Source organism: Phocoena phocoena, chromosome 2 (genome assembly GCF_963924675.1).
Source record: "Phocoena phocoena chromosome 2, mPhoPho1.1, whole genome shotgun sequence".
NCBI lineage: Eukaryota > Metazoa > Chordata > Mammalia > Artiodactyla > Phocoenidae > Phocoena > Phocoena phocoena.
In genome coordinates, this window is record NC_089220.1 from 134,602,313 (window position 1) to 134,628,922 (window position 26,610).

General features: G+C 42.1%; 1 protein-coding gene across 3 annotated transcripts in view; it reads right to left on the bottom strand.

Moving 5' to 3' along the window:
* Positions 1-26,610, bottom strand: part of SV2B (synaptic vesicle glycoprotein 2B) — an 82,100-nt gene that overhangs the window by 47,828 nt on the left and 7,662 nt on the right. For 2 of the 3 annotated variants that reach the window (XM_065871178.1, XM_065871177.1), the window contains exons 2-3: positions 5,528-5,708; positions 5,029-5,180 (exon numbers count right to left, since the gene is read on the bottom strand). The exons of the other annotated variant lie outside the window; for it this stretch is intronic. In XM_065871178.1, the coding sequence (XP_065727250.1) occupies positions 5,029-5,180; positions 5,528-5,708 (333 nt within the window). The remainder of the gene's footprint in view (positions 1-5,028; positions 5,181-5,527; positions 5,709-26,610) is intronic. 3 annotated transcript variants of the gene reach the window in all.

Sequence of the window (26,610 nt, forward strand, 5' to 3'; positions counted from 1 at the left end):
ATTAAGAAAATGGTAATAGGAACATACATATTGATAATAACCTTGAATGTAAATGGATTAAATGCTCCAAACAAAAGACACAGGCTGGCTGACTGGATACAAAAACAAGACCCATATATATGCTGTCTACAAGAGACCCAATTCAGACCTAGGGACACATACAGACTAAAAGTGAGGAGATCGAAAAAGATATTCCATGCAAATGGAAATCAAAAGAAAGCTGCAGTAGCAATATTCATATCAGATAAAATAGACTTTAAAATAAAGAATGTTACAAGAGACGAGGAAGGACACTACATAATGAACAAGGGATCAATCCAAGAAGAAGATATAACAATTATAAACATATATGCACCCAACATAGGAGCACCTCAATACATAAGGCAACTGCTAACAGCTCTAAAAGAGGAAATTGACAGTAACACAATAATAGTAGGCGACTTTAACACCTCACTTACACCAATGGATAGATCATCCAAACAGAAAATAAATAAGGAAACACAAGCTTTAAATGACACAACAGACCAGATAGATTTAATTGATATTTATAGGACATTCCACCCATAAGTGGCAGAATACACTTTCTTCTCAAGTGCACATGGAACATGTTCCAGGATAGATCACATCTTGGGTCACAAATCAAGCCTCAGAAAATTTAGGAAAATTGAAATCATATCAAGCATTTTTTCTGACCACAACGCTATGAGATTGGAAATCAATTACAGGAAAAAAACTGTAAAAAACACAAATACATGGAGACTAAACAGTGCCCTACTAAATAACCAAGAGATCACTGAAAAAATCAAAGAAGAAATTTAAAAATACATAGAAACAAGTGACAATGAAAACATGATGACCCAAAACCTATGGGATGCTGCAAAAGCAGTTCAAAGAGGGAAGTTTATAGCAATTCAATTTCACCTCAAGAAACAAGAAAAACTCAAATAAATTATCTAACCTTACACCTAAAGCTACAAGAGAAAGATGAACAAAGAAAACCTAAAGTCAGTAGAAGGAAAGAAATCATAAAGATCAGAGCAGAAATGAATGAAATAGAAATGAAGAAAACAATAGCAAAGATCAATAAAACTAAAAGTTTGTTCTTTGAGAAGATAAACAAAATTGATAAAACTTTAGTCAGACTCAACAAGAAAAAAAGGGAGAGGGTGCAAATCAGTAAAATTAGAAATGAAAAAGGAGAAATCACAACTGACACCACAGAAATACAAGGGATTATAAGAGACTACTACAAACAACTATATGCCAATAAAACAGACAACCACAAAGAAATGGACAAATTCTTGGAAAGGTAAAATTTCCCAAAACTGAACCAGGAAGAATTAGAAATATAAACAGACCTATCACAAGTAATGAAATTGAAACTGTAATTTAAAATCTTCCAAAAAACAAAAGTCCAGGACCAGATGGCTTCACAGGTGAATTCTATCAAACATTTAGAGAAGAGCTAACACCTACCCTTCTCAAACTCTTCCAAAAAACTGCAGAGGGAGGAACACTCCCTAATTCATTCTATGAAGCCACCATCACCCTGATACCAAAACCAGACAAAAATATCACAGACCAATATCACTGATGAACATAGATGCAAAAATCTGAACAAAATACTAGTAAACAGAATCCAACAACACATTAAAAAGATCATACACCATGATCAAGTGGGATTTATCCCAGGAATGCAAGAATTCTTCAGTATATGCTAATCAATCAATGTGATACACCATATTGACAAATTAAGGAATAAAAACCATATGATCATCTCAATAGATGCAGTAAAAGCTTTTGACAAAATCCAACACCAATTTATGATAAAGACTCTCCAGGAAATGGGCATAAACAGAACCTACCTCAACATAATAAAGGCCATATATGACAAACCCACAGCACACATCATACTCAATGGTGAAAAATTGAAAGCATTTCCACTAAGCTTAAGAACAAGACAAGGATGTCCACTCTCGCCACTCTTATTCAACATAGTTTTCGAAGGCCTAGCCATGGTAATCAGAAAAGAATAAGAAATAAAAAGAATACAAATTGGAAAAGAATAAGTAAAACTGTCACTGTTTGCAGATGACATGATACTATACACAGAAATTCCTAAAGATGCTACTAGAAAACTACCAGAGCTAATCAGTGAATTTGGTAAGGTTGCAGGATACAAAATTAAGGCACAGAAATCTCTCGCATTCCTATACACTAACAATGAAAAATCAGAGAAATTAAGGAAACAATCCCATTTACCATGGCAACAAAAAGAATAAAATAACTAGGAATAAACCTACCTAAGAAGGAAAAAGACTTATACTCACTGATGAAAGAAATCAAAGATAACATAAACAAATGGAGAAATATACCATGTTCGTGGATTGGAAGAATCAATATTGTGAAAATGACTATACTACCCAAAGCAATCTACAGATTCAGTGCAATCCCTATCAAACTACCAATGGCATCCTTCACAGAATTAGAACAAAAAACTTTACAATTTGTATGGAAACACAAAAGACCCCGAATAGCCAAAGCAATCCTGAGAAAGAAAAATGGAGGTGGAGGAATCAGGCTCCCCAACTTCAAACTATACTACAAAGCTACAGTAATCAAGACAGTATGATACTGGCACAAAAGCAGAAATATAGATCAATGTTACAGGATAGAAAGCCCAGAGATAAACCCACTCACCTATGGTCACCTAATCTATGACAAAGGAGGCAAGAACATACAATGGAGAAAAGGCAACCTCTTCAATAAGTGGTGCTGGGAAAACTGGACAGCTACATGTAAAAGGATGAAATTAGAACACTCCCTAACACCACACAGAAAAATAAACTCAAAATGGATTAAAGACCTAAATGTAAGGCCAGACACTATTAAACTCTTAGAGGAAAACGTAGGAAAAACACTCTTTGACATAAACCACAGCAAGATCTTTTTTAACCCACCTCCTAGAGTGATGAAAATAAAAACAAAAATAAACAAATGGACCTAATTAAAATTAAAAGCTTTTGCACAGCAAAGGAAACCGTAAACAAGAGGAAAAGATAACCCTAGAATGCGAGAAAATATTTGCAAATGAAGCAATGGACAAATGTATAATCTCCAAAATATACAAACAGCTCATACAGCTCAATATCAAAAAAACAAACAACCCAACTAAAAAATGGGTGGCAGACCTAAATAGACATTTCACCAAAGAAAACATACAGATGGCCAAGAGGCACATGAACAGATGCTCAACATCACTAATTATTAGAGAAATGCAGTTCAAAACTACAGTGAAGTATCACCTCACACTGGTCAGAATGGCCATCATCAAAAAATCTACAAACAGTAAACGCTGGAGCGGGTGTGGAGAAAAGGGAATCCTCTTGCACTGTCGGTAGGAATGTAAGTTGATAGAGCCACTATGGAGAACAGTATGGGAGTTCCTTAAAAAACTAAAAATAGAACTACCATATGACCCAGCAATCCCACTACTGGGCATATACCCTGAGAAAACCATAATTCAAAAGGACACATGTACCCCAATGTTCACTGCAGCACCATTTACAATAGCCAGGACATGGAAACAACCTAAATGTCCAACGACAGATGAATGGTTAAAGAAGATGTGGTACATATATACAATGAAATATTACTCAGCCATAAAAATGGAAAGTGACTGGATCATTTGTAGAGATGTAGATGGACCTAGAGTCTGTCATACAGAGTGAAATAAGCCAGAAAGAGAAAAACAAATATCATATATTAATGCATATATGTGGAATCTAGAAAAATGTTAGAGATGAAATTATTTGTAGGGTAGGGATTGAGACATAGATGTAGAGAACAGACATGTGGACACAGAGGGGGAAGAGGAGGGTGGGACAAATTGGGAGATTAGGTTTGACATAAATACACTACCATGTGTAAAATAGATAGCTAGTGGGAACCTGCTGTATAGCACAGGGAGCTCAGCTCGGTGCTCTGTGACAACCTAGATGGGTGGGTTAGGAAGGGTGGGAGGGAGGTCCAAGAGGGAGGGGATATAGATATACATATAGCTGATTCACTTCATTGTACAGCAGAAACTAACACAACATTGTAAAGCAATTTTACTCCAATAAATAAATAAATAAGAATAACTATCTCTTTGCTGTACATCTGAAACTAACACAACATTGTAAGTCAACTATACTTCAATAAATACACACACACCAAGGAAGGGAATGGGTAGAGAATTGTTGGTCAGTTTCAGGGGCAGTTTCTGTTCCTTCCTATGGTCTGCAGGATTCTGGATGATGGCAAAGCCTACACCCATAATCAGTGGTTCACCAAACATAATTTTGAAGGGTAATGATGATATTACCCAGGATACTCAAAAGGCATAATCAAATTCAAAACTGCTGCCTTCTCCCTACTTTACTCTTAATAAAATCCAATAGTGAAAGTTAATGTTGCCAAGTCCCTGCCCAGAAAATCCAGTTTTTGCAATTATCCAAGATAATAAAATTGTCTCAGCTGAAACCAAGACCTTGTCTGTAAGGGCTGCTCCACGTTTGCAGCTGAAAGAGTGACAGCAGGCACTAAAATGGAAGGTATATGAGAGCACCACACTGCGAGGGAGGGGGCATGATGATCCAAGGTCAGGCCAGGGCCAAGTCATCAATTTGGCCAAGTCACCAACTTCTTGGCTTCTGTTACAACATCTATAAAATGGGGTTACTGAGCCTCACTTGCTGTGAGGAGGAGGGGTGGAGGAGATGAAGGTTGAAGTCCTTTCAAAGAAAAGGAAGGAAAGGAGAGAAGGAGGGAGGAAGTGAGGGAGGGTAGACTGTATTATTTCCAGGAAGACATGTGTACTGAAATTAGCCATGTGTCTCCAGTGTTAGAATTTTTTTTAGAAAGATCAAGGTCATACACAGGAACTGCCAGTGAGTGTGGGAATAAGGCTGAGGACAGGGAATGTTGTTCGGATGCAGGTGTCATAGTAACAAGGGCCCCTGGGTTCTTTTAAGCCAGTGCACTCACCATAGTGTGGAATGATGCTCCAGGCCATGGCAGATGCATAGATGCCTCCAGTCATCCAGAAGATGCCTAACCAACTGAGATGCTCTCCTCGTTTCTCCCGGGACAAGAATTCAGAAAAATAGGCAAAAACAATGGGCAGAGAACCCCCAATACTGCAGAGAGAAAATGACAGAAAGTAAGAACCAAGTCAGACACTAAAAATGGTCGTAGCAGGAACCCAATTGCCTTGTCCCACCCTTAGGCTCAGTGGTGAAATAACCCAGTGAATTCGAAAGACCGGCCAAGGCAGTGTCGGATTATTTTGACCTTATGACTGACTTTACAACCTAACCCCTTTCTAAGGTTCAACTTTAACACAGTATCTTGGAAGTCAAACAAAAACTCAGTTCCAAGTTTTCTGGAGGTACCACTCAGAGTCAGGGTATCAGGATGGATGATGGACCACTGGTCTTGGGGTTGGTTTCGGGGGAGGTCCAGCTGAACCTCTGTAATTACGCACCCTATGCCTGAGATGAGTCTGCAGAAGAGGAAGGCTCCATATCCCTGTACGAAGGAAGAGAGGGAGGCGAAAGAGGCGTTGACGGCCAGGGACATGCTGAGAACTCGCTTCCTCCCCAGCTTATCAGCCAGGCCCCCCAGGATGAAGGCTCCCCCCATCATTCCTAGGTAGACTATCAGCCCTGTGAGGAGGAGAAAGAGAGAGGAGAGGGTGGAGAGAGAATACAAGTGATTAGAGACCATGCAACATTTTAGAAAATCTGATGCCCATTTTAATGCATCCTAGAAATTCTGTGTCACAGACATAAAAGGTGGAATGTGACAGATGTTGGTGGCCAATTAGAAATGTTGGACAAATGTGACTTCTTAGGAATGGTATTCAAAAAATAATAGTCTCACCAGGTTTACATATTAAAATAGATCAACCATAGCTGAGTTTGATGTATCTTTTTTCAGATGCATAAGCTTCAGATGAGGGAAATTCTGTCGTTTTATTTTTAAGCAAAAAACTGTTGGTGGGCTTCCCTGGTGGCGCAGTGGTTGAGAATCTGCCTGTCAATGCAGGGGACACAGGTTCGAGCCCTGGTCTGGGAAGATCCCACATGCCACGGAGGAACTGGGCCCGTGAGCCACAACTACTGAGCCTGCGCGTCTGGAGCTTGTGCTCCGCAACAAGAGAGGCCGCGACAGTGAGAGGCCCGCGCACCGCGTTGAAGAGTGGCCCCTGCTCGCCACAACTAGAGGAAGCCCTCGCACAGAAACGAAGACCCAACACAGCCAAAAATAAATAAATAAATAAAAAATTTAAAAAAAAAAGTGTTGGTGCCACAAAAGTCCTTGTGGGGTTATGGTTAGAGGAATTTTCCAGGGAAAACTGTGGCCAAGCAGGTATGGGGAGCAATGGGAAGGAAAAACATGGTGCAAGTGAAAACAGCAATTCCCAACAAGACAGCTTATTTTATTAAACACCCAAGAAGGACCTTTTCCAAGCCACAGCCAACGTTCAGATTTCTTAGGGGAATGTGGAAGAGAGTCGCAATGAGCTATCCTTTCCTCAACACATGTAACTACTATGTGCCTTGTAATAGAATCAGTTAATTTATGATATCATTTAAATACAGTGCTGTACACACATTTATGGAATTCCAATGAAGCCAGCAAGCATCCTCATAGAGGTGGCAAATCTCCAGAAGCACATGGATAATTCTTTCCTACTAAATATTGAGTACTTACTAATTATCAACGACTGTGCTAGTACATCATTTACTAAACCCAAGAAGCAAATTTTGGAGAATGTCTTTCATGAAGTGGAAATACTGAATACGAATTAGGTAAGTGTTCTTTTGCTCAGCCTTGACTGTAAATCAAACGAAGAACATCATTTGTCTTTCACAGAAAGGAAGCTTCTCCTGACCTGAGGATGCTTTATTTATGCAGATGTGTGCTGGGAAGGGCCCACGTAAAGCAAAGAGCTTCATTAGCTGGTTAATCAACTGGCAGGTAGGTCCCCAAAAGGAGCAATTCAACTATGCTCTGCTTTATCTTCCCAGTGGCAGATTTCCTTCTTTTATTATTTTTATTCCATGAGATGAAAAGAAATGATAACTTTGGTGCTGTCAATGGTTTTCACTAACTAGGATTCCCTTCCCTTGTGTGAATTGTAACTTTTCACCTCTACATCGCTCAAAGTCATGAAATATGTTATTTCATTTTTCTTTTCCGTATATGTCACTTCATGAAATATGCCTGAGTCTATAAGCATTCATTAAATGCCTCTTATTAGGTAAGTGCTATTTTTGTTAATGGGGATACAGCAGGGTACAAACACATGAAAATCCCTGCCTTCATGGCACTTACATTCTAGTTGGGGAAAAGAGATTATAAATGAGTAAAAGATACAGTAAGTGGGATGCTGATAAGTGTTATAGAGAAAAGTAACACAGAGGCAGGGAAAAGGAGAGTCAGGGTGGGAGGTGACAGTTCTAAATAAGATGGTTCAGGAAGCCCTCAGGGAAATGGGACATTTTGGCAAAGATCTGCAGGGAGTCAAACATGGGGATGTCTAGGGGAAATTGCTGGACCTGTGCTCCTGGACCCAAGGTTTCTCTCCATTACAATTTTACCAGTTTCTCAGCCCATAGCTCAGAAAATGCAGTGAGCAATTTCCCACTGTATTAGGTCACTGACACTTGTGTTTGAGAAAATGAGTCAAGATTTGCAAACCCAACTCAGGCCTGGGTCATGCTGTACTGTAATAACGTCTGGGTTAGTCTTCCCGTTAGCCTGTGAGTTTATCTGCCTGATCCAGCCCTGACTGGCCAAGGGCTTTCAGCATCTGGTTCCCAGCAGACTTAATCTTGCCCGGTTCTTGGCCATCGGGTGTTAAGTGGGATTGCCTTACTCACTGATGAGGGTGTCTTAAAACCATCTTCTGTTGCCATGACCTATCTCCAGCAAGAATGAATTCGGTCAGGTGCTTGGGTGAGCCTCAGGCTGTAGCTTCCCTATTATTCACACCAAGTGGTACTAGTTTGCAAGACTGGCTTTGTGTTTGGTCCCCATGCTAGTTTCCTACCAGCATCTGATGCCCCAACCAATTGGAAAAGTCCCAAACCCTGTGTGTGTCCACCCAGGCTTTCCCCAGGAAAGAACTGGGTTCTACTTCCTCAAACTTAGACAACCCACCTAACACCTTGACCACGGCCAAGGGCCCCACATCTGAGATGCCCTGCCCTTCCTCCCCACTCCCAGTTAGACCCCTGGGAGCTCACCACCAGTCCAGTTCACACTGGAGTTTCACACAATTCCTTATACTTGGTAATTCAGACTTCTAGACCAGAGCAGAGAGGGAACTTTTTTCCCCAGTTAGGTCTGTTAGGCTTCCAGCATATTTTGGCCTCCGTTTAGTGCAACTCCCTGCCAAGAATTTCCAACATCCCATTCAGCCAACAGAAAACTTGTGTTTCTCTCATGATACTTGGTCAGTAAACATTTGGAATAAAAAAAAAAAAACATATTGAAAGGGAAGAAGGAAGAAGGGGGAAAAGGGAGGGAGGAGGGAAGTCCCACTCAAATTGCAGCTCCATGAGCAAAATAGATGCCATGGTTGCTTTAGGCCACTGAGTCATACAGCAATAAATAATGGGACAGTAAGTGCTGAACAAACTTAAGGAGCCTAATATATCATATAATAGCAGCAAAATGGCAAACACGGGGTGAGCACTAGCCACTAGACAGGCTCTGTGATAAGCATTTCACAGGCATTGTTGATCCCCTTTCATGTTTACAACAATCCAGTGAGGGAGATACTGTTATTATCCTTATTTTATACAGGAGGAAACTGATCCACAGAGAGATAAAGTAGCTCCCCAGTGTCAACAACTGATGGAAGTATCAAGATTTGGGACCAGTACTTCTGACCTCAGAGTCCCTGCTTCAACTACTACATTTCACTGCTCTTTATGGATAAGCATTGGTCAGACTTCGTAGCTCTGCATCAGTTCATTCTTTCTTCATTGCTTGTCCCCAGGATGGCTTGCTCAGTGGGGCATGGCTCTTTCCATTCAAGGAGATAAACCACAAAATCTGTGATTATCTCCTGGTGAGAAACAGTGCTCCAATAAAGGTATATGTCAGGTATTTTAAAATCACAGAGGAGGAGCACAGCCTGGATACACCTCACACAACATGGGAAGGCTTCCAAGAGAAAGACATTGAGCTGTTGTTGAAGGACACATAGAAGTCAGTCAGGTCTCCATCTTGGTGACGGGGGTGTATCGCAGGCAGCAGCAGACAGCACGTGCAAAGACAGGGAGGCTGAAAGAACAACTGATGTGTTTGGGCAACTCCCTGCAAGTAGTTCAGTGTGAGTAGAACACAGTACTCGTGGGACACCTGGTGAGGGATTGGGGCTGGAGGTTAGGACAGAGGCCAGATCATAAATGGCTCAGAGGGTGTGTGTGCATGTATGAATGTGTGTGTGTGTGTGTGTGTGTGAGAGAGAGAGAGAGAGAGAGGGAGCACATGCATGCACATGTATTAGTGCGTGCACATGTGGTGTTTGCATGCCTATATGTGGGCCTACAAATTGGGGGAAGAGAAGATAAGAATCAGAGGAATGGTCAGGACATTTGCTAAGAACCAATCTGCACGCCCCATACCCTGGTCCCACCCCAGAGAAAAACACTAGCGTCCAATAAATGTTCTATTTTTTTCTTACTTCAATAAAGCTATCTTCAGCACTTCTCGAATTTCACTATGTACAAAAACCATGGAGGTATCTTTTTAAAATCAGATTCTGATTCTCCAGTTTGGTAGGTCTGAGTTGGGGCCTGAGAGTCCGCATTTCTAACAAGACTTGTGCTGCTGGTCCACAGACCATACTCTGAGTGGCAAGAGGCTAGAGCACACCCAGTTTCAGGACAAGACAGGGAGGGGAAGTGGTAAGAATCCTGACTTTGGAATCCAAAGATCTCATTCACTGGTTGTGTAATTTGGGAGAAAATCCTCTCACCCTGTAAGGGCCTGACCTTCACATCTGTAAACTGATTATTGAGATAGCTAATCTCCAAGCTGCCTTCCCATTTGTTTGTTTCTAAAAAGTATAAATCATGAAGGATGAAATTCTGTGGAATTTCTCAGGAAGAAGATTGTCAGACTAAAAAAAACAAACCCAGACACAGATGCTTGATTAACTTTTGTGATAGTCACACAAGACATGTTTATGGATCAGATGCGGCCCTAAGTGGCTTCTGGGCCACCAGTCTGCAATCCCAGCAGTGAACTTTGTGCCAGTTATTGAGCTGTTATCTCTCAGCTCCAAAGCCATCCTTCTAGCCCCTAGTTTGTCCACAAACTAATACAAGTACTTTGCAGGCTGCTCCCTGCGAGGCCCTGCCAGTAGGGGGCACTAGAGGGAGGCTTCAAGGAGGGGACCTCTGCTTTTCGCTCCTGTCGTTTCACCTGTGCAACACTTTTTCTCTCTGGCTGCAGCAATTCCCTTCCACAGCAGCAGCAGCTGAATCCAAAAAGCAGAACCAGACACATCCCGCCTCCCCTCCCCTCCCCTTCCAGAGCAGCACCAGCCAGCCTGGGCCCTCTCTCCAGAGATCTGAGCTAGCTCCATAGGGCCCCCTTTCCCTGAGCTTCTAAGTTATCATAATTCTAACTTATTCCCCCAGGTCCTAAGGGTGGCAGCTGCTCCTTGCCTTCACTACCACAGTATACTTTTTACAAACATTTCACTTACCCAGTTAATAATTTTTTACATTAAATTCTCTCTGTTTCAATAATTGCCATGATTTCTGTCTCCTGACTACACCCTGACTGATCCAGACACATAAGCAAATGGATGAATCTTAGAGATTAGACATTGAGTTCAATCCCTTAGCTGTACTCGATGAGGAGACTGAATACCAGAGGTCAGGGACTCTCTCGGAAGCTCTCTGCTGGCCCGGGATCTGCTGACACTACACTCTGGTCTCCTAGCTCCAGGCCGGGTGCTTTTGCTACCAAACCTCACTGTCCAAGGCAAAGGAAGACCTAGAAAGAACAAGAAGGGCTTCTCAAAATGCTGTCGTAGAGGGATCAGAATATGCGGCCTCCAAATGTGCCACTTTGACATAAGGATTATTTTGAGCTGAAGACAGTTAGAAAGAGCAGACCCAAAACCCTCCCTCACATTTGCCTAAAAGCAGGCTTAGACTCTAAATCACCAGAGACTCTTATCAACATAGTGCTGCACAAAGAGGAATCTACATAACAAACCTCACTAAAGCAACTCTATATTAGTTTGCCCCACAGATTGATTTACCTTCCCACAGTTTGCCACTCTAGGAAGCCTAAAACTCTGTTTGTCTTGTCACTTCTCTACAAATGTATTGTTCTTTGTGAAGAGGCTATCTAAGCCCAGATTCTAACCATCCTTAGAGTTACTCACAAGTATATGCACTGTGCATGGCAATAAAGTCTGTTTTTCTCTTGTTAATCTGTCTTTTGTCAGTTTAATTCGAAGGGTCCCCAGCCACCAAACCTAGGAGGATAGAGGGAAAAAGTTTCTCCTCCCCTGTACTGTTTTGGGACGCCATGAAAAGGAAGAATGGAAGAAAGATGAGCCTATCCAAGGAAAATTACTTTAGCATGAAGCTGATAAGGGACTAGTGAGAAAGCTAGGAAGTCTACCCTCCTTCAATGCTATTCAACAAGCTCAGTGGCATCTTGAGGCAATGTCCCCCCTAATAACACCACGGTTTTTGAGGTAATTAAAAACCATGATTTAGAGTCTAAGCCTGCTTTTAGGCAAATGTGGGGTAGGGCAGAGAGCTTTTTTTTTTCAACTCTGCTCTTTCTCAACTGTCTTCAGCTCAAAATAATCCTTATATCAAAGTGGCACATTTGGAGGCCACATATTCTGACCCCCTACGACAGCATTTTGAAAAGCTCTTCTTGTTCTATCTAGTTCCTCTTTTGCCTTGGACAGTGAAGTTTGGTAGCAAAAGCACTCTGCTACTTGCAGAGCAGGGGCATGGAGGTGAAAGGAGGGGGATGTGGTGGGGTGAGAAGGGCTTTCAACTGGTGGTAACACCACAAATAAAATGGAGAAGAGGGAGGAACCCACACTGATAGGTGCCCATAAAAGGAAGAGCCCAGTCTTGAGACACAAGACTTGAGCTTGTCATGGTCACAGTCCTGGCTCCATGGGTTACCAGCAGCATGACCATGGGCTCCCCACTCAGCTTCTCTGATCATTGCTCCTTCTTTGTAAAATTCAGATACTAGTGATCATCTTGCAGAGCTGTTAGGATTATGTAGGACGTTGCGTTGAAAGTACGTAGCAGGATGCCTGGCTCGAAAGTAATTACATGACTGATCAAAGTTGCTACTGTTGTTATGAGCAATGCAGCTTAGAATGGGCTGGTACCTGAGAAAGCCACAGGATTGGAAAAATGACAATAAGTTGGTGGTATTTTAAAATCAAATCAACCATATATAAGAATTTGAGAAAAGAGGATCAAGACAAGCCTAAGAAACTTATTTATAGGAGTTTTTTTTAAAAACTCATGTATTTATTCCCTTCAAATGTACCTCCCTCTATCCTTACCTGAAAAGGAAGCCAACTTCCAACAAAAAGCTTTTTTGGACTAAAGTTTTTTCAAGTTTCTTCTAACAAGACTTTGGTGGCAGTGGTGTGGGGGGGGGTACTTTTTTCCCCTAACTCTTCTGTTTCTTAAGTTCCCAGATTAAATGTCATCTCCTGAGAGAGGCACCCCTGATGTCCCAAACTAGGACTCAACAAACTTTTTCTGTAAAGGGCCAGAGAATAAATATTTCACTTGCAAATAATTTACTCTGCAGAAGTCTTGTGGTCTCTGTGACATATTCTTCCTTTTTTCTTTATAATCCTTTAAAAATGTAAAACAAAAATACGGTAAGTCTCCTCCACACAAACAAGTTCCATTCCAAAAGCGTGTTTGTAAGTCCAATTTGTTCATAAGTCCAACAAAGTTAGCCTAGGGACCCAACTAACACAATCGGCTATAGAGTACTGTACTGTAATGGGTTTATAGTAATACTTTTCACGCAACTAATTCATAAAAAACAAACACAATAAATAAAGAAAACACTTTTAATCTTACAGGACAGAACCTTGAGAAGTACAGCAGTACGGTACAACAGCTGGCATCCAGGGGCTGGCATCGAGTGAACAGGCAAGAAGGGTTACTGACTGGAGGAGGGGGAGGAGGTGGGAGATGGTAGAGCTGAAGGATTGTCAGCAACAGGAGACGGAGGGCAAGCTGCAACTTCACACACGTTCGAGAACTTGAACGTTCGTATGTAGGGGACTTACTGTAGGCCACAGACCTGTAGTCCATAGTTTTCTGACTCCTGTCCTGTTCCATATGAAATTCTGTCATCTCTGCTGGTCTTTCGGCACCATACTACCATTCCTTCATATAACATATGTCTATTTGTTATTATGTATTTATTGGCTCAACGTTTGTCAGATGCCTTTGACTGCCATGTCCCAGAGGAGGGGGAGGGAGGAGGGGACCTGTCAGTTCTGTCCGAGTGGAGTTCCCACTGTGTCTCTAGCACCCAGCGCAGAGAATGACACCTTGTAAGCACTCCATTAATATTTTTTCAAGAAATAAACAAAATAATATTAAAATAATTCACACCCACTGTAGAAAACTCTGAAAAATACATTAAAAATGTATAAAAGGTAAAGTCAAAACTATCATACCACCACTCAAAGACAGCTGTTATTCGCGTACTTTATTCTTTGTGTTTGTATTTGTACACATACAATTACATGGTGGAGACCATTCTGTCTTGGAAGTTCCATAACCTATTTTTTCCACTTGGTAAGTAACTCAGCAAAGAACATCTTTGTGCATATGTCCTTGTCTGCATTGCTAGTTATCTGCTCAGAATTGATTCCTAGAAATGAAATCATGAGGTCAAAGGGTTTCTTGAGACCCAGCGCTGAATTTCCTTCCAGAGAGCTGGTATGTAACACAAACCTCTTGCCGTCTCTAGAGATGCTCTTCACACAGACAGAATACACCCGCAGCACCAGGGGCAGCACGTTGAGGAGATAAACAATCAGAATGTGCTGGCTTATATGTGATGGGAAAGAAGAGGCTCCTGCAGGATAATCTTCTTTATCTAGCAATTAACCAAGGACAAAGAAAGCATTTCTCACATTTTTTTCACTTGAATACATAGAAATTAAATGCATTAATATCCTAGGAAACTTCTGAGCTCCCTTTCTCTGCAGCCACTCCAGTATTTATTTGACTGCATGCATGTGCCTTGCAAGAATAAAAATCAGCATCTCCAGATGGAACCATTTCTATTCCACTTCTTTATTATTCATCCAAATATACTTTCTTGAAGGGTAATGTTCTCTTGGACTAGGGTCTGGGAGTCACAGATCTATAAAGTTTACTGCTTTATCACGTGGTAAACGTGATAAAGGTTGAACACATAAGTGAACCCCTGGGAGAAGTCTCACTTTGGTACTAAGTCATGGAAGAACATCAGGGTATCTATCTGCATACCCCTATGAAATCAGATGCCTTGGGTAGTTTGGCCAAGTGCTTTGTTTATATAACATCTGGATGCTTGGAAACTTCTGGGATAAGTAAATACTTCCTTTTGGGTCTAAAGCATTTAGCACAGAAAAGGTTTGGTTTTAACAGTATGTCTAGTGGAAACCAACCTGGCAGTCACTGTATTGGACTCTTCTAGTACTTTATGTGTCCGATAAACTCAAGTGAATGAATCTTTGGAAGTAGGTTAACTTTCCCAGTCTACTGAAAGTTGGAGCTCTCCAAAAGGTCACATAAGATATTTGGACACAAGTGTGGAGAAGAGAAAGGAAGGGACAAAGGAATTAGCATCTTTTAAGACCCTACCATGTGTTAGATACTATGCTAGGTGATATATAGAATAATTTTAATTTGTCATTCCAACCCTGTGAGGGAAGTATTAATGTTCTCATTTAATAGATGAGGTTAGGAGTTTTCCTCTCTGACCACAATTATTGAAATATCTGAGTAAACTGTTCTAATGTCTGATAGAAGAAATCCACGTTTACAGTTGGGTGATTCATCAATGCCCCAAATTATGGAGTAGCTCATGAGAAAAGGTGCACTAATACTATTCAAGGACACCAGGGTTGGAGGTATTTGTCACTCTGCCTGAGGATGCAATACATTCACTCATGCTTGGTCCTTCAGCTCGAGAGAAGCCACAATGTTATGGAAGAGCAGAATCATCCTTCCTGGAAGGTCTAGGTTCAGCTTGTGGCCAATAGATCCAGAGGTAGGGGTCTGCAGATGGATTGGGGAATCAGAGACAGGGCCACTTGCTTCAGCAACATAGTGTAAGGATAGGGTCTTAAACCAGGAAGAGGTTCTTTCTCCAGCAATACTTAAAGGAAATTAGAGACCCTGTAAGGCAGCCCAGAGACTTTATCAACCCAGGTGACGCATAACCAAGCTCAAGCCACAAGGCAATATTCTGAGCCAAGCAGTGAGCCTGGAAGTATACCCAGACCCCAGATCTCTAGCCATGTCTTTGGTGAGTAGAAGATAGGCCTACAGTCATTGTGGAAGCAACTGTAACAGAAAACTTTCAGGACACTAGTGAGGTTTCTGCCCTGGGCTAGCCCTGGGGCAAAGGGGTATCTGGCATGTCCCTTAATCTTCTCTCAGGATGTTGTGAGAACCCTGAAATTGCCTTGTCCACATACCACCACACTAGAGCCATCTTAGAAAAGCAGAGATTTCCTTTTGGTACCTCTCAGTGCAGGTAAGAAGAGGTGTCACCTGGACTAAAACCAGTAGAGGTGTGACATCTCTGATAGCTCTCCTGGACACCGTGGGCATCTCAGATATGACCATTACCCAGTGAGCCTCAGCAATCCCTCAACCATTCCACTAAAGCCCAAGTTGAGGCTGCCATTGTGGTCACTTCTAGAGGATGGAATGATGTATCTGATGACATCTAGGACCAGTCCAGGAGAATCACGGTAGTGCTAATTAATTGCAGAGTATGGCTCAGAGTTAATAGCTGAGACAGGAGTAGTTGACATAAAATCAAGAATGGAAACCAAAATCTTTACAAGGAAATTTGCTCAGCCCCATGCTCTATGTATCAGCGAGTGTGGGAAAGGGGCATAGAGATTAAATAAGTCCAGCCCCGTCCTCCGCTTTCAAAAACACTCACAATATAACAGAAATAAATAGGTGGAAACAAATGAAGTGGTAGAGCAGGGCAGGGGCCAGAGAAAGGCCACAGCAAGAACTCTGGCAAGCTGATGACTAGAAAGAGGGTGGGGGCCAAGCTTTGCTATCTTAGAACAAGCAGATGGTTGGGGGTGGTAAAGGAATGGTTGGATGGGGACAGCAGGACTGAGCCTCACACAGGGATCAGAAGGTGACGAGGCTGGTTATTGGCAGAGGTCAAACTCACGACCTTACAAAACTTGGATGCCTTTTGGTACAATGACTCTGAACAGGCTACCTTGTCTTCAAAGAACATTATCTTCTATATTAGCATAGAGTTGATTTAAAGCCAGACTGGAAAAGATCTGTCTTTCTCTCTGGGACACCTAGACATCTGGCTCTGACTCATGGCTAAGATAAGAGTAATGAGATTTGTGATGTGCTGTTTAAAGTCTGAAACTCCCCTGGTGATCCCTAGAGCCAATTTGTTTACTCATGGTTTTCAGTGTCATAACTGGTTAGTCAACCTGGCTCTACCACACAATCAGAGGGACAAGAAAATGCCTCTGGGAACTTCTGCATTGAGGTCTCCTAAAGTGAAGATTTCTTGCACAGATCTTGGTGGTTTTATCTGGAGACAAGCCCATATGAGAACAAGAAGGACCTTGGGGAGTGTGCCTGAATGTCCTTTGAATGTCCAGTTCTTGTCTACAATCTCTTTCTCTCTTTCTCCCTTTAAATAAGAGCCTATGTGACTATACTCAGAGGAGTCTTGTGAGTCCTCTCAAATATCCAAACTGATGAAATCTTTTCACCTCTTAGCCCAAGGATTTCAAAATCAGATGCCTACAGGGGCCAAGCAGTAAATGCAAATGAGTGAAGTTGAGCAGGCATATTTAATGGAGAATGGTAGGAATGGGGGAATACGGGCCCATCTAAAGGGAGCAGCCATACTTAACTTCAGCCAGTTGTTGTGTTATCGAATATACACTCTATTCCTAGAGTTTCAAAAAGAGCCGGAAATCTGATTTCTAAATAAAATTCCTTGCTTTTTAAAACACTCTACTAACAAAACAATTATTTTCATCCATTGTTTGCAAACCCTATGTGACAGAGATCGGCACAGGTTTTAATATTAGTATGTTAGGAAAGTGGGTATTCACACTTTTGTTGAAATAAAATGTATCTCGTGGGTCAGATCTCAATTTTTTTATTCCTATGACAATTACTCTTAATTTTCTCTTTACCTTTGTATCAGGTATTGAGTACCCCCTGGATAGTGATGTTCTATGCTCTTTCTTGTCTGTCTTCACATTACTTGTTTCTCCATCTGGCATGCTCTTTGTTCAGATCTTTGCATGGCTGGCTCCTTCCAAAGCTTCCATGACCACCCATCCACACCATCCACAGTGGTGTCTCCCTCTGACAGGTGGAATCACAAAGCTCAGTTAGAAGGCCATTATATCCCAAGTGAGTGACACTGACAGCTTGGAGTGGAGTGATTGGTGGCAGTGGAAATGGTAAGAAGTGGCTGGATTCTGGTTGTATTTTAAAGGTTGAGTCAAGAGAATGGATGGTATATAAAGCAGAGATTGCATCAGCTCTCCAAAGAAGTGAGTGGCAATAGAGAGGAGCTTCCTTGGCTGAGTACTGAAATGTTCCAGTGTTTAAGGGTCAGGAAGATATAGAGAAACCAGCAATGGAAAATGAGAAGGAGTGGCCAGTGGAACAGCAGGGAAACTGGAGGCAGGGGTAGCCTAGACATCCAATAAAGAAAGTGTTTCAAGGAGGCGGGAGGGCTGAACTCTTACAGTTGCTGCTGACAGGTCCGGAATGTGGAGGACTGAGATTGGACCACTCGATTGACCAAGTGGGGGTCACTAGTGATCTAGACAAGAACAGTTTTCTGAAGTGTTGGGGACTAAATTCTGCTCAAAATTGAGCAAAAATGGAAAGTGAGGACTTGGATTTAGTGAGTTTTACTGAAAACAGAAGAGATGTGTGTGAAGTCAGGATTAGAGAAACTGTATCATGTTTGTGTGCTGATGGGAATGACTTGAGATAGACAGAAAAATAGATGAGGGAGAGGAAGGTGAGAATTATGAAAGTGGTACCCTGGGGAAGTGAGAGTGGATGAGAATCTAGCCTGAGAGTAGACAGGTGAGCCTCGCAGCTCCTCCACAGCAACAGGAATAAGATGTAAGCCCAGGGACAGATAGGAACGTAAGTGTGGAGGTAGGCACTGTGGGAGTTCTTTTCTGGTTGCTTCTGTTTTCTCAGTGAAAGAGGAACTGAGTTCATTATGCTGAGGGTAAAGATGGGGAGGAGGCGCTGGGAACTGGAAAACAGAGGATGAGGCATGAAATTGTCATCAAGGAGACTGGGAAACTGAATAATTCAGGGGAATGAAGGATGATGGCTGGCAGCACAAGGGCGCCCTTGAGGTTATTGATAATAAATTTAAAGTGAGACCAGTGGACGACATGGTGTGTATCTCACCAGCCGTGTTCAGCTACAGGGTACAGGGACAGACTGATGAAGAGTGAGATGTAACCAGAGCTGAGGGACACGACGAAAAAGAGAGGCACAAGGAAGTTGATGGCGGTTATGATTCTGGCTCACAGAATTTAAGTTCAGTGAAGAATGGGATGAGGACAAAAGCGTGGTGAGTGACAGACCAAAAGGCTGTAGGTCTCATGAGGTTGAACAATTGTGGAAGCTGGAGGACTGGATAGAGTGAGCTAGAAAGACAGAAGAAGGGGTGCTTGACATTGGGATTGTGGAGGGGTTGGAGTAATCGATAACAATAAGACCTAGGGTAAGACCAGGACAGCAGGTGATTAGGAGGGGGGGATATCATTGCAGAAGACTTTAAGGAAAGAAACTAGGATATTGGAAAGTGCTTACTGAAATCACCAAGAATTATAATGGAAATAGTGACAGTAAACCTGGCACTAAATTCCTCAAGGAATGAGGGGGCATGACACAGGGGGCCAGTAGATGACTGCAACAAGGATGCATGCTAGGTGATACCCTCTGAGGGCAGGAGATGCAAATGAGGAATGTTTTAAGGAGGAGGAAGGGAGAATGGTCTGGAAATGTCATGGGGGAGCCAGGAGGAGCAATGGTACAGGGGTGTGGAATATGAAAAAGGAAACAGCCACCCACTAAGACTGCAGGGCTAAGTAACATCCTCAGAGGAGAATACATTTCAGTTGTAGCAAAAAGGCAAATGACATTAAGGGAAGAGGTGGGAGATGAGACAGGGAAAAAAAAAGGATGCACAGTGCCATAGGGGGATGAAAGTCTGGGTGATAATGAACATCTTGGGAGACATGGACCTCTCATGGTAACCAACACGTACAGTGACAAAGGGTGTAAATATGCTCCCGAAGGTCTCAAAACCAATTTTGGTAGCACGGTTGGTAGTATTAAGGGGAAAAGAAGTACTGAAGGACCTACCTAGAGCACCCTGAGTTCTGGATCACCCCCTGCTCCTGCCAATGGAAGAATGGAGTTTAGAAAGGTGTGGGGGGGTGGTAGAATCATCTCATTTATTGTCTGTTTCCCCCTAAAACGTTACCTCCATGAGGGAGGCACTTGTATGTCATTCATCAATGAGCCACTCAATAAATAATTGATTCCTTAAAGAGTTATTCAATAAGATAAAAAATATATATATACAAAGCAAGATCATACTTATTGGGTCCTTATTGGCACTTTGATGAGCCCTTGATGTACACTATCTTATCACCCCTCACAATAGTTCTGTGAGGAAGGTACTAATAATATCTTAATCTTATAGATAATGAAACCAAAGTTCAGGGAGGCTAAGTGACTTGTCTAAGATGGTAGAGGTAGTTAGTGATAGAGCCAAAATATTAAGTCAGACTGTCCACCTTTAAAGTGTTTACACATATGGTAGACTCTGTTGGTCACATTCCCAACAGGACGTTTTCTCTCTTCTTCCTTATTAAAGGAAGCGTGGTTTTGTTAGGTATTAAAATGTGTTCAGAGAAATTCACACACACACACAAACACACACACACACACACACACACACACACACACCCCTAGGGGATGAAGCATAGTTAACTTAAGATGGTCCTCTGAATCCAACTCTTAATTGAGGGAGAGCAATAAGACATACAGGGATGTCTGTCAAAGGCTACTAGGCAATGTTTTTGTGCAATAAAAGAGAGAACATTGCAGAAGAGGCACTTTCTTGCCACCATCGCTCTCACTTCCTGCTTGGAAAGCCATCATGGGAGGATGTAGAGCATAGAGCTATGGTGGTCAGCTTACGACCATGACAGAAAGGCCAGAAGAATGTCCTTGCCTAATCAGTAAGCCATTGACCCAACCCTGGAACCACCTACTTTAAGAATTCTTGATAAGTAAAGAATAAACATCTTCATGATTCAAAGTCATTGTTACCGGCAGTTGAATACATCCTAGACACATATCGCCTCCTAAAAAAGAAAGCATACAGATGACAGATCATCTGATTGATTTACATAGTCATTCCTTAAGAACAAAAGGCAAGACAACTCTGTGTAGAGGAAAGACCCCTGTGCCAGTTGTCAGGGGCCCAGGTCCTGCTCTCAGAGCTTACGACCTTGAAGAACTCGCTTCCTCCTTGGGGCTCAGTTTTCTCCAGTTAGAAATGAAAGGCATGTTAGGAGTTCTCCTTTATCCCTTTCACTTCTAATATTAGACGATTCTATAATGTTGTAAGTAATGGCTTATGCCTTATAATCTGTTGTTACATCTCCTTTGAAGGATAAGACTTTCCTTTCTAGGACCCAAGGAGAGGTGAGGCAGAGAGGCCAAGGAAAGGATGCGACTTCTTTAGGCTATTTGCTGCATGTCTCCAGTGGAGACTGATATATGCCCCTGAGTCAGCAAAATCTCTGGTGTTGAAACAGATGATGCTCACTCTGCACATTTGAGCAGCCTGGGCCCGTCCGAACGGAGAAAAGAGTGTTCACATTCAATCTGTTCAGTGGACCCCAGGGGGCATGTCAAAGGCTATTACATTTCCAAGACCATCTATCTGACTCTCCCTTCCCTCCTCCCTGCGCTGCTAATATCTGAGACTTCTCTGGAAACGAAATCAATCCTTTCCAAAGAAAAACCCAACTCATCTGGGCTTGTGCTACACAAGGGTTATAAATACAGAGAGATTTTACACCTGCTGGCCTGCAAAGGGCCATGATAGCTGTATAGTCATGAACTCCACATTGGACAAGAATGTTCCATTGTCTGATGTGGTTCCTGGCAGAAGGAGGGTGGGGAAGTCCTTTGTGCCTCTGCTGCTCTGGTCTAAAAAGGTGATGGAGCATTCCTTGGGACCCTTTTCACGGGTGGATGGCAGTGTTGCTCTTCAGCAATATGACAGCCTATTCTGGGCTCACAATCTATGCCTCAGATCACTGCAAGTCCCTGGTGAAATCGGCACCTGGCCTTTCTGGTCCAGCTGGCTGGGACGTGGACTACATCATACTCTCACCTACAGAGATAAGCTGTAACTGACTCTAGCACTCTGATGGAGGCCCAGTGCCTACTTGGCAACTGTATCTTATCAGAGTCATGCATTTAGTGTAAAGGTTGCTCAAGGTTACTTATGTAACGGTCACCTAGAGACATCTTCCATAGATGGGACAGCAAGGTAAAGGAGCAGCAGTAGACTTTGCAGGCAGACATAACTGGTTTCAACTACTAGAGCCATCACTAACTAGTTTTGACAAGTTACATTAACCTCTTAGAGACTAAGTTTTCTCATTTGTAAAACAGTGAAAATAATGCTTCCCTTGCAGGTTGTTATAAGGATCAGAAATGTCACATATAAAATGCTTAGTATAAAAGAGTTTATCAAACTGTAATTTTTGGTGGTGGTAGTAATATAATTATTATAATTTGATTTTAATTTAAAAGAAAGGTAACAGAGGTTGTACCAGCCCTGGTAAATAATGAACCCTTAAGCATTAGTTCTTTGCTTTTTATGAAGAAATCCATACATGAAAAAATAAACCTTCCAACCTCATTACTATAAAGTAACCCACAGTGAACACGAGTGGCAATGAGTGACAACGCAAGACAAGAAAACTACCTTAGGAACCATATGCATCACTTACGGTCTTCAAGCAGCACTTCCTTCATCCTATAAACTTGGGATTACCACTCTGACCACCTCACAGTTTCACTTCAAGATCAAATGTGAGTATCTATGAAAATCATTGATAATCTCTTGGATATCAAAATCCATTGATAATCTTGTTTGCAAATGTAAACAAGATTTTTGGGTACAGCCCCATTTTCCTTACACTGGTCAAGGTGTATGCAAATATCCCATCCATCACCACAAACTCAAGAAGGAAGCCACCTGGGGAGAATTCCTAGGTAGCACAATAAAAAAACCCTGACAACTCAGTAGCTCCTAATAACCCTGAGTCTCTGTGTAAACTACCTAGTTTTCTAGCCCGGCTGCAAAACAGAATCACCAGGCAGCTGTGAAAAAGTGCCTATGCCATACCTCACTCACAGAGTCCCTGACAGCATTATTCTACAGCAAGACCTGTTTTTGTTTTGTTTTGTTTTTTAAATAATATTTATTTATTTATTTGGCTGAGCTGGGTCTTAGTTGCAGCACATGGGATCTTCGTTGCCTCGTGCAGGATCTTCATTGCAACATGCGGGATCTTTAGTTGCAGCATTCAGGCTCTAGTTCCCTGACCAGGGATCGAACCAGGGCCCCCTGCATTGGGAGTGAGGAGTCTTAACCACTGGACCATCAGGGAAGTCCCAGGGCCTGTTTTTTTTTTTAACAGCTCCTCAGGTGACTCAAATGGGCAGATAGAGGGGAGAACCCCTCACCTGGAGCAGTGGTTCTCAACTGGAGGTGACTTTGTCCCTCCAGGGGATATTCTGCAATATCTGGAGACATGCCCAACCCTGCAACTTCCCCTCCATTCCCAGTAAATGTAACAGTTTACTTAAGGATTTCTCCCATTCATTCCTGCTGTATTTTCCATGGCCTGAAGATTATATTTTCAAATATGTGGATTAACAGCCCTATGAGCTTTATCTAATTCACTAAAGTTTTCCATGGTGGGGACAAATATAGGGGAATACATATAAATAAGTAACTAGCACATTTTTATTCCCCAAATTAATAAATCATTAGTTACCAAACATCTTTTATTTGGGTCTCAAGGAGTGTGCTTACAACTGTGGAGAAAAACAAAAGCAAAAACAAAAAACCTTCAAGTCTTTGAAGGTCTCATGGCCAAAGACGTTCTGCAAGCAGTGCAGACAGAATGTACTGAGACATCTCTGCTACAATGAAAGTTCAAACAAGTTAGAAGCTGAACATCATCAGGTTGTTGGATCAGAAGATCCAACAGATGGATCAGATGGATCAGAAGAGCAGAATGAGTATTAACTGAGGACATACTGTGTGCAGACCCTGAGCTGGACAGTTAGAAGGGTGATCTCATTCAATTCTCCCAACAGGAGCTAAGTACTCCTCTCCCCCTCCCCCTCCCCCTCTTTTTCCAGACAATGCTATTTACTCCATGTAAAACTAAAACCTACACACATAGAGCTCCAAATAGCTTAGATTCAATCTTGACGAAAATCAGAGTAGAAATCCAGGATCCATAAGTTCGAATAAGTGGTTAATAGTTTTTGACACAAATGCTTTCAGACTGAGGTAGGCTCTATCCTTCAATGTAGGACTAAGTTGAAAGGCACAAAATTAAAAAACAGCTGTAGACAAATGGGAAAAGTGTCTCACTCAAAGCTAAATCCGTACTTAACATGTAGCCCGCATCATAAAACTGACGGTTTTGTTTCAAGAAGGTCTCCTTGCAAGATTTTTCTTAACCCCAATGGTTAATTGTGAAATAACTTTTAATCTTGAAATTACGATGCTGGTTTTTTGGTTGCTTGGTTAGCTGGTGGGTTGGTTGGTTGTATAGGAAATTGTTTTTCTTCCTTTATGTTTGTTACAGAAAATTGAATTTACTCATCAGCTTTGTCATAGTCAACCCTCTGACTATGAATTCACTGATTTTATTGCAATAAACACAGCCAGCTGTGTAAAAATGTCAATCTCTTGAAGTTAGGAAGGGTTGTCTTCTTTGCATAAGTCATCGGTTTTCTTTCTTGCATATATTAAATAAGGAAAAAAAAGGTGCTTATAGCAGAAATATTTTGAAGCTCTATATTAAAAAAATCTCAATTTTTCAAAACACTCAAACAGCTTCTACTGTTTCCTCGATGTAGTAGTCCAGGAATTGCATATTTCTCCCTTGGAGTACTCCAGTAAACTTCTGTCAGATCTCCCACCTTAGTCTCTCTCCCTGACAATCCATTTTTCGTCAATGTGGGGATTTTGCCAGTTGCTAAATATGTCTACTCCGGTTAAGCACTCCAGAACTGGGGAAATAACCACAGGGTGGATTTGGGGACCTACCGGGCCCTCTGTGAGATGGGCCTGAGCCACAACTCCATTGATCACCTGGCCTCCATTAGTCCCTAATCTGACTGATAGAACACAGTGATGTTTTGAATCTCCTGGAATTAGTGCCAGTCCAGATCCAGTGTCTGGTAATCCTCAAAAGGTCTGATTATTTCCTTTTCTCCAACGTGCAGTCACGCTGGTAAAAAGCCAAAGGTCCCTTGGGGAAGACTGGGAGAAAGATGAACCAGTATAAATTTTTGGCAGCGGCCTGGGATCCTTCCTCAAGGGGACCCAGCCTCCCCTTCACTCATGGATTTTGGGTCTATAAACTGGTTCAAATCTGGGAATCAGTTGAGGGGCAGTGACTTTTTATGAGACAGGTTAGACTTTTGTTCACTTGACCTGGAATTTTTCTGCTCATACAGATCAAATAAAAATTTAGTAGGCTTCCTATGTATTTCACTTTTGGGAATACCACAGTCTCTTAGAGTCAGGTACTGCTTTGACTCTGCTGTCCGTTACAGTAATCACGTCCACCTTGACTTTGGTGGTTAAGTACTGTCACTTGGCCCCTGCCACCCAGGGTCCAATTACTCTGCATTTAGGTTTCTCACTTCAGTGACTGAAGTCCCCACTGTGAGGTCTGGCTTACATCTAAGAGTGATCACAGAGCTCTTCAAGGATGCTGGGGGTCCCCTCACAAATTTATTTCTCATAGTCATGGTGAAAGGTGTGTCCTGTGTAACCCCCCAAGGCAGGTGAGTAGGTTTTAAATGACAAATTCACTCTAACATTCCAATCTCCCTAAGCCTTTGAATCTCTTCCTCTACATTAAACCAAGGCAGGTCTGGCATTCAAGTTCATTTACTGTGGGCCAACTTTTGGTCCATGTTTTAGCCAACCAACCAACCAAACTAGTAGAGCCCTTTCTAACTCCCCGAGCTTCAACATTAAATGCAGAAATCTCTGTTTATCAGGTCCATATCAATTAATGGGGCCCAATCCAAATTTATATTCCTTCCACCATTACCCCACCCCCCTAATATCCATTCCCACACATATTCCCTGAACTTCTGTGTAAATTAGAAAAACCAAGTAGTTCTTTTGCAGTGTAGCAGAACTCCTCATGGGTCACATTTTGACCCTCACTTTTAGGGACCTGCAGGGACTTGAGTTTAGTTGTAAGTCCAGAAGAAAAGAGGGGTGGGGGTCCTGAGGAGAATCAACAATGTCTTGCAAGGCAGGTGCCTTAAGGGGAGGCCATTACAGCTTCCTCATCAACGCAAGGTTAATCCCCTCAAGACGAGTGGAGGGCCTGCTTCTATTGGCGAAGAGAACTGATCAAAATTTAGGAGTTCAATGTCCCCATCTGCATCAGGGTCTTCCCACACATCCCCATGCCAACTTCCAGGATCCTATTTCTTCCTTATCAATGCCTTTACTTTAACAGTAGACCTGCTGTGAGGCTGGGAATTCAACCTGCACGGTAATTCAGCCATTCAGAGGATGAGATACTGGGTTTGGTTGTCAGCAATCTCAGGAGATAAAGGTATCCTTCAGGGCAGACATAGAAGATTTTGGGTCATTTATGCAGTGCTTGTGCTGGGAATTCAAGTCCTCAGTTCATTAATTTCTTTTCCCACTTTGTCAATGATATTAGGAGCAACCAGCCAATCTCATATTCGTTACTTTGACAGCAGTTAGTTTGACAAAAATGCTCACCTAGATCCTTGCCTCTTGTAAGTATTTGAATAGGAGTATCCAATGATGATATCTTGTGTATCCCTATTGCCACATCATGTTGTGAACAGGAAGTGCTCTCTTTACTATGGGAAATAGAGTCAATAGTGTCTTTAAATCTAACCAGATTAGAGAACTGATTCC